At 40.5% G+C, this 15,036-nt stretch overlaps 1 protein-coding gene across 2 annotated transcripts in view; it reads left to right on the top strand.

Annotated features, from left to right (window-relative positions):
- The window catches only part of LOC129779232 (zinc finger protein 704-like), a 156,802-nt gene extending 142,378 nt beyond the window's left edge, over positions 1–14,424 (top strand). For both annotated transcript variants that reach the window (XM_055786591.1, XM_055786592.1), the window contains 3 exons: positions 5,117–5,214; positions 5,326–5,857; positions 10,659–14,424. In XM_055786591.1, coding sequence (XP_055642566.1) covers positions 5,117–5,214; positions 5,326–5,857; positions 10,659–11,072 — 1,044 coding nt within the window. In that variant the 3' untranslated portion in view covers positions 11,073–14,424. The remainder of the gene's footprint in view (positions 1–5,116; positions 5,215–5,325; positions 5,858–10,658) is intronic.
- The last annotated feature ends 612 nt before the right edge of the window (positions 14,425–15,036 follow it).

A 15,036-nucleotide genomic window follows, 5' to 3' on the forward strand; every position in this document is an offset into this window, starting at 1 on the left:
GACACTGTACCACTGTCATCGCAAATGTTCAATTACAGGTTAAAATCGCCTCCAATGCGACACTGAGTGGCGCTTCGGCACGTCGCATTGAATGTAATTTACTGTACAACATGTCACAAAGCTGGATGGGAAGAAATTTTCCAACTGTGAAAGCTGTGGCGAGTGGCAAACGCAATCGCTAAACAGAAAGGTTTAGCCGAACAAGATGGGGATATCGAGTGATAACAAAACAATAAACTCTTTAGATTGAAGATAATTTTGTGATCCTGAAAAGGACCCTTTTTAGCCTGCATGTGAATCCAACGAGCGAACAAATCGTAATGAATGTATTTTTTTGCCATCGCTTCCTTTTAACGCTCATTCGTTCGTCTCGTTGGACTCGCCCCTCTGGCTGAGTCTGCCGATTTGTCTCTATCCTGTGAGTGTGTACCGCTAGAGTATAAAACACGCGGACCCCAAAAAAATATCTTATTTTCTTTCAAACCGTAAACCCGTGTGGTTGTACGGCATCGGCATCGTGGACGTAACAAAGGAGGACAAGTTAAGGGAAAGGCAAAGTCTCACTCGAACCGTGCAGGTCTCCAGTTCCCTGTTGGTCGCATTCACTGATTGCTCCGCAAGGGTAACTAGGCCGAACGGATTGGTGCCGGAGCACCAGTATACATAACAGCGATTATAGAGTTTCGGCCGTCGGAGTGCTCGAGTTGGCTTGCAAAGCTGCTCACGACAATCAGAAAACCCGCATAAAGAACAGAGCAGCTTCGGTTCGGCGCTCATCAAGGCAACAATTAGTTTCAGTGAGTGGCAAAGTGTTTCTCCGGCACGTCGCATTAAATGTAATTTACTGAACAGTATGTCACAAGCTGGATGGGAAGAAATTTTCCAACTGTGAAAGCTGTGGCGAGTGGCAAACGCAATAGCTAAACAGGAAGGTTTAACCGAACAAGATAGGAATATCGAGTGATAACAAAAACACAACACCAAAGGTTCTTTTCAGAACCATCAACATATTCATAAAGAGTAAACAGTAAACTAATCCATTTTTCAGGTAGATAGGTAGGTATTCACGTAGGAGAAGAAAATAAAACAATATATTTAAAATATATATTTAACAAAAGCTGTCCCCTTTGTATAGTCCTACGTCACTCCGGTTATGTCCCCGACATTACCCACCCGTCTTTTTTTGTTAAGTTACATTTAAACAATAAAATTGATATGTAAAACGATAAAGTAAGCCGTTCATTTACCATTTATTATCAAATTCACTGAAAAGTTTCCTTTGCACCTATTATTTTTTCCACCACTGTATAACAAACAATAATTTTATTTTCGTTTGACAAATATACCATTATGTTAATATTCCTTCGTGTGTTCAGCATCGCTACGTAAATAGCATTGCGTAAACATCGAAATCAACGACGGAGATTTATTCAAAGATTCAGATCACAAACGCTATATACCTATTCCAGCAGACTTTCAATTGTTTCAGTAACACTCCTATGGATCGTATGTCCGTGCAAGAGTGGCATACCAATAAAATTATATTATAAAATATAAAATATATCAAAGTTGTAAAATGCTTACATCGTGTTTCTATGAACTGAGTCAACACTGTTTTGTATTACCACTGACTGATATTGAAACTCAACGAATGCAGAAATCAAAACGTCAACAGCAATCGAACGAAAAAGTTACCAACACATGTCGCACGCGACTCGACATGCTGAGTTGAATCGAAAAAGTTGATCCAACCTAAGTTGACAGTTGCCTAGTGTATATTTTCCCATTTAATTACACATGCTCTCAACTTTTTTGCGATGTTCGTTAAGTTGTTTTCCAACTTTCTAACTTTCTAACTCAGAGTTCCACATGTAAAATATTCTGTACCTTTGTTATGATATTCATGCGGTCTTAGCTAACTCAAACACCATATTGTGCGTAGCAGTTTTAGACTGCCCTTCAAGTCGAACATCATCTCATTGTAACACCACATTTATGTTGAACTTACTCAAAACAAAGGCGTCAACTCAAAAATTCGACATACGAACCTAAATTCGGCCGAAGAACGTGACTCCCATCCAATAGAGAGCATGAGCGCGCGGGTAATACATTTCCAGCTCATTATGTTTTCCGGGACAACGAACGATATAAATCGGTGCGAGCATAATCTACCGGCCGTGATTGAAATCTGGTGAATAATCTTAATGAACTTGAATGAAAGAATGGGTAGGGAGTAATAAACTCCAGCCCCATCCCTTCCGCTCCTATTCAAATGGTCAAATCTCGATTCAATGTCACGTTCAGAATGGATGATGTCAACACCCGAATCCAGTTCAAAGCCCCACAGCAAAGCCGAGTGGAGGAAAAAAAATCACATCCATCCAATGAAAAGTCAATAACGGTACTAGAGCTGAGAGTCCTTGAAGTGGTCCCCGGAATGGACACAGATCGAAGGCTAGATTTTGCCCCGAGCTATAGCCTGGCCTTCATGCGGATAAACTTTGCGGAGTGTAGCATAACCTATGTTACATTGCTACTATGACATCCAAAAATGCGCTTTTCCCGAGCCCGAGCGTGTATTTGTGCGTGGTTCTCAAATTGCTCTCACTCACGCACCCACCACACTTTGGCGGAAAGTGGGGAGGGGGAACTCACAAGAACTAGAACGCGCGCAGAAGTCTACATATACAGCGGCCAAAATAAATAGGTTTCGGGATCAGCGGTACACAACACAGATACAGGCCCCGGAAAAGAATCGGGGCCAAATGGGAAATTAGATCGAGAATATGTCGCGGAAAATAGGCCAACAATACTATGTAAAACACAAACAAACGCACATACAGAAAAGTACTCTGGAAGGCAGTTGGGATATTCAATTCCCATGTAAAGGCATAATTTGTTCCCTTCTGGAAGGGCGAAAAGTATGCTATGGGTGGTAAATACATAAACTGTATCAGCGAAAGCAACACATGGTTGTGTTTGTGTTTTCGGGAAACTCCAAACAAGATTTAGCCGAACTGGGAACGCACTTCTACGATCGATTTTCCGCCATTTGTGTGATCCCGGCCGGTCCCAGATCTCAGCGGGAGCAGTTTGATGAATATATACTTGGGTGATTAGCATTTTACGTTCCGTGAATTTATTTATTTTTTGTAATCTGGCAAAAGTGGAAATGATTCCGCAAACTGCCGCTTTTCGTTCGGTTCTCGGCCATCCGTTGTACGTCCCGTCAGGGCTGTCAATGGGGGAGAGGGTAGCCTTGTGGCTGTAAGAACGAGAGAGAGAAGCAACTTAATGGCTGTGGAACGAACTTCAAGCCTAATGTGTATGCCACAGTGTATTTCACGAAAAGCCTTCGGTGGAAAGCGGAATTCACCAGAGCCAAGGTTAACTCTGGTAATGCCGCATATCATTAATCAAAACTGAAAATGGTCCCAAACAATACCGATTGTGTTATGATAGGACTGTGTTCAAATACGTCATCACGAATGCTTTGTTCAAATTGGTAATGTTTTAATGGAGCGCTTCTGTCAAAAAACAATCAACATATTTTTTTCCGAATTGACCTTTGTATGATATGTAATGTCGAATAAATCTTTCGCCTTTTAAAGACCTTTGTATGAAAATTAAATAACAACTTGTGGGATTAAATGGAAGTCAATCAATATGTCACATATACTTTGAGACATCAAAGTTGGCTTTCATCTACTGATGCTTCAGGATGTCGAAGAATGATCAACGTTTCAGTCCATGACGAATTCAATGAAACATCATAAAGTATTTACCATATTAAGAGCTTGCTGTACTCGATACGAAATAGTATATAAAAGTAACTTTGGCAAATCTCCTCCTCGTTTGATATTACAGCAGAAAAACATTATTGTTTCCATAATCAGTAACAAAACACCTCGAAAATGATGGCTGCGGCTTCTCAACTCCCTAGAGACTATTGTGCCCATGATTCCCCTCCCTTCATTTCATTGAGTGGGCATAAACAACGCCATCTGCCGTTGCATCTTCCCTTCAGTCGCCACCCAACATAATCATAACTCAAAAAATACATAACACAGCATTCCTCCCATTGCCGTATCCCCCTCTAAACTAGGTCAATCGATAATCATACTTTCGCTGTATACGATTCCCTATTACATTCCCTTGAAAATGTTATTCTTTCCACTACCCACCTCTCCACTCACTAACGTATGCGACCTCGGAAAAACCAACACCACGGCTTTGGAGCGTTTGTATTGGTACTATACCCCTATTTGGTTGCTCTCCTATCCCGATTGACCCAAAGGGAGGAACAAAAACAAGATTCCCATACCCACGCATGCCACCCCCCAGTGGAGAATGCTGCCCTAAACGGAAAATGCCGGCTCTCAACCAGGAGCATTTTTTCTCTCTGCAAAACTGGAACATAGATTTTTTGGCATACTCTCCCCGCAATCTGTCGGCCCCTCATCGACAGCCAACGGAAATGTATGTCAGGGCAAACTCCACATCAGCTACATGGCTTCGCGACGCGACACGGGAACGTGAGGACTCTTTCCACGACCAGTAAACCAGTAGTGCAGGGTGCTACTTGATCCTGGTCCCGGTTGGTACATAACAGAAAAGGAAGAAGCTTATGTACCGGGAGAGCTTTCCCTCATCCTACACCACAGCACACCAGCTGCCCTCATCCCGGAGAGTTTCCCTCCCGACACTAATACATTGTAAGCTCGTGTCAACACGAAATATGTAACGCACCGAAATAGGTCAGAAATTGCGATGTTACCTTGTGTTTGGCGTGCCAACGGCGGCAGCAGAAGCAGTAGCAACAACCCTAGTAAGCCGTGCCAATAAAGTGATTGTCCCATCAAAGTAACATCGAGGGTCGCGTGTGTTGTTAAGTGCGTTCTGACGGTTTGCAATTCGGCGGAAAAAATAATAATTACAGTGATTGAAACTGCAACGGAATGATCCGATCGTTGCTGGCCCCGCAGGGCCGCAGGACAATGCTGTTCAAACCAAAGGTCAAGCTTGATGCTTTCTCATCATCGTGTCATTTTCCTTCCCCCGTTGGACGTTGAAGTTCATCCAAGTTACAATTGTTATCTTTCGCTCTCTATTCTAGCCGGGTCGTCCAATCTTCCTGTGCACCTGGAAGGGTTGTGGTGCTGTATTCGCATTATACACTGAGATCTCCGCTCACGTACGGGAGTTACACATAGGGTAAGTAGCACACTGCCGCTATCTGCCGTTCAAGTTCACCAACCGATGCAGATGAGTTGGCTAGCCAAGAAACGAACCCAGTGTATCAGCATTCTTTTTTTCACATTGCAGCCCCCGTGGTTTTGACGAAGGTAGTGACGAGGAGGATTTCTTCTTCACTGAAATCGAGGATGAAGCTGACAGTTTTCTCGTTGCACTTCATCCGCCGTCGCCACCGACTTTGAGCCATCGCGACATGGCTCGACCTCCTCACGAGGATCCGGAGTACCAGCGGGAGATCGTTGGTAACTACCGGCAGGGGCTACTGTCTATGGCCACCCAACAGCAACAACAGCAATTGCAGCAGCAGCAGCAACAACAACAGCAACAACACCACGTTCAGCATCACCTCCAACATCAGCAGATGAACGCTGCCATCAAACCGCCACTGCCAGCGGCCACCGGTCACCAACAACAACCGCTCCATCATCACCACCAGAGCTTGAATAACAATAACAACAACAACAACAATATTGTTGGCCAGGGAAGCAACAGCAATGGAAGTACCGGTAGCAACAACAGCAGCAGCAATGGCAGCGGTACGGTCCACCCGCACACATCGCCTCTGCTACATCACAGCTACAGCTGGTCGCAAGTTAGTCCGGTGAGTTTTGAACTATTTCGGTACGATGCAAGGCATATAAGATGAAAAAAATAAATAACAGGCAAAAAAAAAGTATGTCCACTTTATTTCGGATATCCACTTAACATTTTGTGTGGCCACCATTGACATGAATGACAGCTTTACATTGTCGTGGCATTGATTCAACAAGCTTGGCTGTATTTTTCAGTGCGATTTAATTCCAATTAGTTGCAATTACTTGCCGTAGTTGTAAGGCTTGTTGGATTATTTTCTTGGACCTTTACCTTAAAAATAGATCACGAATGTGCTTTTGGGTTAATGTCGGGAGATTGTGCCGGTCACGCCAAAATTTCGGTTTTTTAAAAATTTTCAAATTATTTGGTACCAGCAGACATGATCCCGTTATAAATTCGAGTTCTCCGACGCAACATTTTCACATCGAGTCCCAAACCATGCGCATTGTGAAAAATAGGTGAGTCACTTGTCAAATTATGATGTGGCAAAAATTCACCTCCAGCATGTTTGACTGTTGGCTTCAAAAATTTACATTTAAGACTTTTGCCGATTGGCCGTGTGATAGCATCGGACCCAAGTATTATTATTTTAGCTTCATCTTGCCAAATTACCTTCTTTCAGTCATCAATGGTTCAATTAATGGAACCTTGTGCCCGCTTCATCCTTTAAAGCCTCTCAAAAACAAAGAATAGAATAATACTTCATCCATTTTTCAATGTTTTTCCCTGATGGCCATGGGTTTTTAAGCGTGTCACTCGACTTTTAAAACCTTGTTTATGAAGTCGATTTCACATTATTTTAGGTGTCACATAGATGTCAAACTCACTTTATTTGTTTTGAAATTTGAGAAGCCGATAAATCTCGATTTTGATGCGATAGCCCTGTCAATTTGTTAAATTGTATTCGATTACCATCCAGATTTCGTTGCTAGTATGAAAGAATCGCTTTTTTACTTTTAAACAGTATCTTAGCTCAGTCGGATGATATCAGCAATCGACCCCAGGTACCACTGAAACATTCTCGAAAAAATCCTGACAAAAACTTCACCGAACCTTCGTGAGCCCTAATAAACGGAAGGGAACATTTTCGCAGGCATTCTTCCCTACACATTTCGAGTCCATTTCCTTGTTTATGACGAGAACTTTGATTTTCTGTCCACAGTGACAGTGGTCTTACAGATTTTCAGGCCTGGGATCTGTCCAAAATCCATCTTCAAGAACGTTCCGTCATCCACCAAACCTTGTTTTACATCTCTCGAGCACGTTCTGTTGGTTGCTTGCAGGGACAGAAATTACGATGACCTTCTCGCATAAGTATTCTCCGGATAGTATTTTGGTTAGAGTTGTGTTTTTTGACGATGTCGTAGTCCGAGAGTGCGATGCTTCCTCCGATCCATCCGAATAGCAGTTGTACGTTCACGGAAACTTTTCAGCACATCATACAGTGTCGATTCAGCCACTTTCAGCGATTTCGCGATTTTAGTACCTGACCACGCCAGGTTTTTATTGTGGGTGTCCAAAATCAAATTTCTTCTCTAGGCTTCCATCCTGTTCAACTTATTTGAAACAAAACGGATCAACGTAAAGTTTTTACTGTCGTGAAGATACAGGATACGCCTACTACGACCGCTGCTATAAAATAAACAGTGATTCCGATTTCTAACTAAATCATACAAAGCATAGCTTTTGCCAGTGGCATGGTGTTCTATTATCAGCTGCCACCAGCTTTCATCATGAAACCTTCCAAATAAGGAAATATTAACTGTGTGCGAAGTTTACATTCGACAAATTGATAAAAACGGCATAGTACACAAAAAAAAGTACTATCATATAACCGCAAGATTGGCGTAGGACAACCGTTGAATTAGTCAGCATTTGTTTGTATCGATTAAATTATTGATTCGATGGGTGTTGTGTTCGTATCCGCTTTTGTAGTTCGTGTTAGGAACACACATTCCGGAGCACAAAAATGCATGGGGTTACAAAAGTACTCCCGGTTGCATGTATCAATAACTTCAACTTCAATGTTTTATACTATAGAGGCTTCAAACTTAAAAGTTGATTCGCCTTTATTATATGTAATTCCGTTACGTTAACGCCATTCAAGAAGAAAATATGTAATTCCTAGGCTCCTCGGTTTTCTAGTCCGTATTGGGGAAACACATTCCGGTCTGTACAAATGCAAGCGAGTACGAATGCACCCTCAGCTTCCATGTGTTTACAATATCGATTTCCCCAGACCAGTTGGTTTCGAAAGCCGTGTTAAGTAGACACATTCATTTCGATATGTATATATTAGGGTGTCAATGAATGTATGGGGAAAAATCGACCCTAAAATTTCAAAAAGTTACCCTATACAAAATGTTTACCACCTCGAAAAAACACTCTATGCCGAATTTCAGCTTAATCGGACTTAAGGGAGAGTGGCGCAAAGCGGTCAAATTGAGTTTTTTTTTTTTGAAAATCGAACAATCACCCAAGGGAGGAGTAAAGGAAAACGGGGTTTTCGAAAAAAAAATTGATGCCAAATGTCTTAAAATTGCATGAAGCGTCGAGATCTAGTGTCATTTCGAAAAAAAAAATTCTCTCAAAAATCGACACACTGGAACTTAGTTATTTCACGAGACGTACGAGACGAAACGTATGGTTTTAGGTTCCAATAAAAACAATTATCTCGATTTTTCATTTGGAACTTGTTGCGAAATGTTGATTTGCACGATAATATACCTAAATATTAGCTCATTCGAACTTCATTTATTAGTGTTGCATACGTTAAAATTTGAGTTTTTCGAAAACCGAAAAATCACCGGAATCGGGGTTTTAAAAAAAAATTTGATGCAAAATGTCTTAAAATTGCATGGCACATCGAGATTTACAGTTATCTCAAAAAAATTTTTTTTTTTGTTAAATATCGACTTTTCAGACAGAAAAACGACCAAGTTGCAAAAAAAAATTTTTTCAAAAAAATACATAGATAACAGTAAATCTCGACGAGTAATGCAATTTTAACACATTTGGCACTAACAACTTTTTTTGAAACCCCGATTTTCGGTGATCTTTCATTTTTCAAATTTATATCTCGACGTTTCATGCAATTTTGAGACATTTGGCACCAACATTTTTTTACGAAACCCCGACTCAAACTTTGACCGCTTTGCGCCAATCTCCCTTAAGCCCGATTGAGCTGATATTTTGCATAGAGTGTTTTTTCGAGGTGGTGAACATTTTTTATGAGGTAACTTTTTGAAATTCGAAACGACCATTTTCATTGGCACCCTAGTATATATGCATAAAGAACAGAAGTGCTACTGGCTTGCATGTTGTTGTTGTTATTCTTGAATTATAGAGGCTTTAAACTCGGAGAGTTCATTTGCCTCTGGCTTGCATGTATTAGATATAGATACAGGTTCCGTTTCATTTCGCAGCAAATAACATCAAATCGGTGTATGAAACATTTAAAAGTAAGAGTATTGATTACGCTATATTAAGATGTTTGGATAGTTCGATGAATATCAGATGAATACCAAATCGAAACGTTGATCAAGAATAATCCTCGGGACACAACAAATGAATAGGCAGATTTTCTACAGATACCCAAAACAAACCGCTCATGTGGACGTGGTGAAACTTGGTTACGTAAAACGTTACAATGTGGGGATTCCACATAATTTGACCAAAAAAACCTTTAAGAAGTTACATCTCGGTCTGTGACTTGCTCTAAAGACGCAACGAAAATACGAAAGCAAATCATGACGGGTGATGAAAATGTATCATTTACTACAGTGTTGAGCAACTGAAAACTTGGGGTTTTCGATCTTCACCCGAAGAAAGTCATACCCTTTATCCGGTGGGATTGGGAAGGAATTCTGTATTATGAGCTTCTTCCAAGCAACCAATCGATACATTCCCACAAGTACTGCTCGCAACTGGACAACTTTAAGGCAGCTATCCAGAACCAAAGTGAACAGTTTTCGATGTAAAAGCAAAAACATTTTGGGAGGATAGAATGTTGATATTACGTGAAAGATGGCAAATGATTGTGGAGCAAAATTACGCATTAATTTGTCTATAAAAAATAAGTTTCTGTTTTCCCAAAAATCGTCATGATTTTCCCGGACAACCCAATATCAACTATCCTAATTTCTTCCTGATTTTTATTTTCATTCTTCCTATTTTTTGAGGAATTATATTATAGTTGGCAACTCTGCTCTGGAGTCATGGTTTTTGAAGCGATCGCGTCGAACCGATAGAAAAAAACAGATGTAGAAGTGAACACTGAAGTCTACATGGACATTTTAAAGGATCAAATGCTTCAGTGGATCTCAGAAAACTTCGATGAACATGAGAATGTTGTTTTCCATCAAGATGAAGCACCATGTCGTACCTTGAAACGGACCCAAACCTGGCTGAAGGAGGACATGTCGTTTTGGTCGGAAAGTATTTGGCCGTCAAGCAGTCCTGATTTGATCTATTCTATATGGGCGTATATGCCAGCGAAGGTTTGTGGATTCTAATATCCGTCCTCAACGCGTGGTCTTCAATGTCAGAGGACTGTATTATAAAGGTGTGCTCTCGATTTCGCAATCGCCTGGAGAAAGTAATTGAGAATGAAGGTGAACATATGGAGAGATTATCTCTGAATTGGCCAAAATACACGCTTGAATAAATTGAAAGGTTTCCAACTAACTTTGGGTAGCATTGGATGTTAGCTATTCAACGAAACGATGCTTAGATTTTTGTTTTAGATTAATCCTTGTAAAAGTGCAAGTTATCCAAATGTTTACTTATTTCTTTCCTCTTGCTTTCAGACCTCGCCCCAGAAACACGTCCGTCTGTCGCCCCGCCCGTCGTCCACCTATCCGTACCCATCGCCAAACTACTCAAACCAAATAGCTCAACAACAACACTACCAGCAGCAGCAACAGCAACAGCAGCACCTTAGCCAGATCCAGCTCTCACCGGGAGCCACCCCCTATCAGCCAGCGATTGGTGGCGGCGCCATCACCCCTGGCGGTGGCCAGGTTCAACCGATAAACGGTGCGGGAGCGTATGTGGCGCCAGGCACCAGCCCCGGCACCACGAACAATCGTTCGCCGCTTTCGCCGAACCGCAGGACGCGGGGCGAGAACAAGAAGTGCCGCAAGGTATACGGCATGGACCACAAGGAGCAGTGGTGCACCCAATGCAAGTGGAAGAAGGCATGCAGCCGCTTCGGAGACTGATCCAAATCGAAGAAGCAGCCGCTGCCGCCGCCGGGCACTTCGGCGACATTACAGCCTCAATCTGCAGCGACAACAGCACCAGCGCCACTAGCGAGTGCTGCCTTAAACCACCATCAACAGCAGCAGCAACAACAACAACAACAACAACAACAACAACAACAACAACAACAACAACAACAACAACAACAACAACATCTCCACAACAACAGTGACAGCCAGCAGTCGGCAATCGTTTGACGCGATGATTGCGCCAGCATGGTCTAATGTGTGTACGCAAATCAGCATGAACGGGTTTAAGGTGCATGTGTGAGAGGGATGCATGCGTTCGTGTGTTCACATACTCGTATATGGGGTAAATGAAAAAAAACAAGCGGAGGTAAAAAGTAAAAACATTAAAAAATGAAATCAATTCGTAAAGAGATAGTTTGTAGGTTCTATTGAGTGTAATGGTGTTAGATTTACGTTCTCAGCAAACAGTATGTAAAGTCGCAATCGATACCAATTGTACAGAAAGATGGATGAACTGAGCGTAAAAACGCAACAAGTTGATTCAGCAATTCGATTCCAGCAATGGAGGGAAAAACATATTTTACCGTTAACACATACCGTTACAGAAAACAAACCAACAACACATTAGAAGTGGCTAAAAAAGTTTATGCACCTTGTTAAAATCTAGTTTGACGATTTTTGGTTTTCGATTGCTAACCCACGCTCTAACTATTTACAAAAAGCAACAAACAAAAATTGATTCTAACCATGTGTGCGAAAACAGAAACAAAGTTCAAACTGTAAGTTGAACCATGTGATTGAATACTGTTGAAACTTGAATATTATTTTTTTTCGAAAATTTACTATAGAATCCAGCATCGCTGTTATACAAAATTATCTGTCTTCTATGATTCTTACACATATTAAAGCAGAATGGCTGAATGTTGTACTCTAATGATCGTTTTCAACCAATATTAGACAAAAACGGTAAAATACACACAAACGTTGAAATCCATAACGTAATTATATAGAAATCGAAGCAAGCGTGGAAACAAAAAATTCGCATCCATCAACAGTGTGGCATCCAACTTCGACTTCGGACGGAAACATGAAAGGTAAACACGAAACTGGTCTTTGAATGGTCGTCTATCTCTTTATCGAATTATTCGTGGCAAAAGCGAGAAAGCTCTTTTGTCGCGGAGACAGAAAAAAAACGTTGTAATCGAAACCGTTAATAATCGCAACAAGACTCTTAAAGGCTGATTTAGTTTTTAACAAACAAAAACCAAACACGCGAAACCGAAAACAAGAGGCCATTTTCTGTGTAATATATGACAATGTGTGGTATCATCGGAACACATCCGGCAAACTCCGCCACCTCGTGTCATATCTGTGTGGGAAGCGGGTGGCAGTCAAAAAAAAGCCAGAAAACGCCATCATGTCTATCCGGTGGCGGCGAGCCACACGAAAGTCTCGATTGAAGATTGAGACGAAACGACCGTCATTACCGTCACATACAGTAAGATCACAATTGCGTACATACAATAAGGAACGATATAAAAATCTACGAATAAACGCGAATTATGCCACTGCCAATTTACGTTAGAGGAGAGAAGCGCTACATCACAAAAAAACATGTTGATTGCGTGTAACCGTAAGAATCGTAATTAATTTGGATTGTGTACGTGTATGAACAGCAGAAAAGATCATCTCCTAATTAGACATGTTTTCCAGAACAGAAGCAAACGTAACTAATCAATGAAATAAGTCAACACTGTACGATTTAAAGAGAACAGATTTGCAAATTCAATAATAATTAACGTAAGTTCTAAGACTATAATGAAGCTCGAAGCAAACTAAGAAGTTGTTCGTTTAAACAAAAACAAACCGAGAAAGCAAAAACACACACAAACTAAAATGCGACAAAAGGTAAAATTGTGATATATTCCAGACAGAGGACGACAGAATGAGTAATTTAGATTACCGAAGAATTTTTTTCTGTTCATTTTCTGTGTTCTTATGAATATTTATAGATATTTGTTTTTTTTTTATTTTGAAACTAATATTTGGTTTCCTAATGGTGTGGGTTTAGATGTTCCCACCCCTTGATCAAGCACTTTTTGTGTGTTTCGAATTTTTGGCAATAGTGTCGATTCTGCATTTTTGCCAAGGAAAACGGGAAGGCTGTTGGTGGAAACTTCTCTTATAAAACCTTTTTCGTGTTCTCGTCAACGCTGTGTAACGGGATGTGAAAGGTTGCGTACACAGTTCACTCATCCGGTGTCTTCAGAGCACGGATCGTGGAATTAAACTTGTGATATCGCGTTTTCTGCTCTGTACAAAAGAGAGAAACTAAAGAAGAATATGATCTCGGTGAATCGATTTATTTATTCTATGACAGATTATTTGTTGAATTGTTGATATTTGATGCTGCTCATATGATTCACACATCATTCTTCAAGACAAAATTCACTTACATTATTTTCCTTGAGAACCGCCTGCTCACCTTCTCCAGATTGTTTAATGTGATTTGGAAAATAAAAAATGTTGATTAAGTTCAGTTAGCAATATTTATAATTTGCCTTCGAACGGTTTGGAATGATCTCCCGGAAGAACAATGTTTGGGGCCATTGGTTTGCTTTATCCCATGATTAGAAAGTGTCCAACAGGCAATGAACATTGGAGAACTAGTTAAGATTCAACCACAATGGAATAACCCACAATTGGTTGGCGAAATTGAAAGATCTATGCGTGTTTTAACAATACCTATCAAAGACTAATTGACTGAATAAATGTTACCAAATTGATATAGCGATTAGAACAAAGCATAATGTCGAAAGCAATCGATCGATAATGCATGCATGTAAACATGTAAACATCGGTGTATATCCCCGTGTTCTTTTCCGTTTCCCCGGTGCAATCGAAGGCCACAGTGACAATCGCGAAACCCGACGCAACATCAATTTGAGAATTAGAAAAAAAAGAAATCAAAATCAAACAAACAATCGATCGAACCGATGTTTGTTCCGTCGATTTTTATGTTTTTGTGTTACGCCTAAAACACTTCCAACAAAGAGAACGAACACGTGTGTAGCATAACAAAAAAAACATCTCGAAAACAAACCTCTTGGCGAATTTCGAGGGCGAAAAAATAACAAAATAAAAGACTAAATTTTTTGCCTATTTATATGTACTAACGGTAATTAAACTTGTATTTGGGTAAATTTTACGGGGGTCACACTCCCCAACGTCGTAACGTTTTGCGTGAACTTTTTGCGAATTAGAAAAACTAGAACATAACTATTCGGAAATGATGCCACGACACCAACATCAACCAAGCTAACAATTTGAAAAAAAGCGCAAATCAACTACTATAGAAATGCAACTGATCGTGTAATCAAACTGAGTGTTTGTTTCAATTTTTTTTAACAAACGGGGACATCTTCTTGTTACGCTTTTGAAAATGCAACCACTAATACCGCTTATAACAGAAAAAAAAACAATGATAGTGTAAGTGAAGAAACTTCCAGAAAAGGGAACGAAAACAACAGATTCTTTGCGTGTATGCGAAGGACACTACAACCTTGCAATTGTTCGATATCCATCCAAAAATGTAACTATCTAGCACTACACAACTAAACATAGTTAAAATCTTTCATCAGCTCACGATGTGAAATGAGATGATGCAATCAAACGAAGCCTGTGTTAAATTTGACGATTTAACGTGACACTGTAAATTCCTACTGCCAGTTTCGAAATCATCAATTCAGTGGAACACGCACGAGAAAGGTTGAAGGGGACAACGAAAGACAAACGAATACTACACTGGCTTACCCAAGTAAAAATCACTAATTCACAACCATCCCGATCCTGTTGTATTCGGGTGGATTCACATTCCATTCTAAAGTGATACTTCGATCGAGTTCGAATTTTTCATTCCCTATTTCGATCGTTCTGCTCGTAAGATGCTTGGGAA

This window comes from Toxorhynchites rutilus, chromosome 3 (genome assembly GCF_029784135.1).
Source record: "Toxorhynchites rutilus septentrionalis strain SRP chromosome 3, ASM2978413v1, whole genome shotgun sequence".
In the NCBI taxonomy this organism is placed as follows: domain Eukaryota; kingdom Metazoa; phylum Arthropoda; class Insecta; order Diptera; family Culicidae; genus Toxorhynchites; species Toxorhynchites rutilus.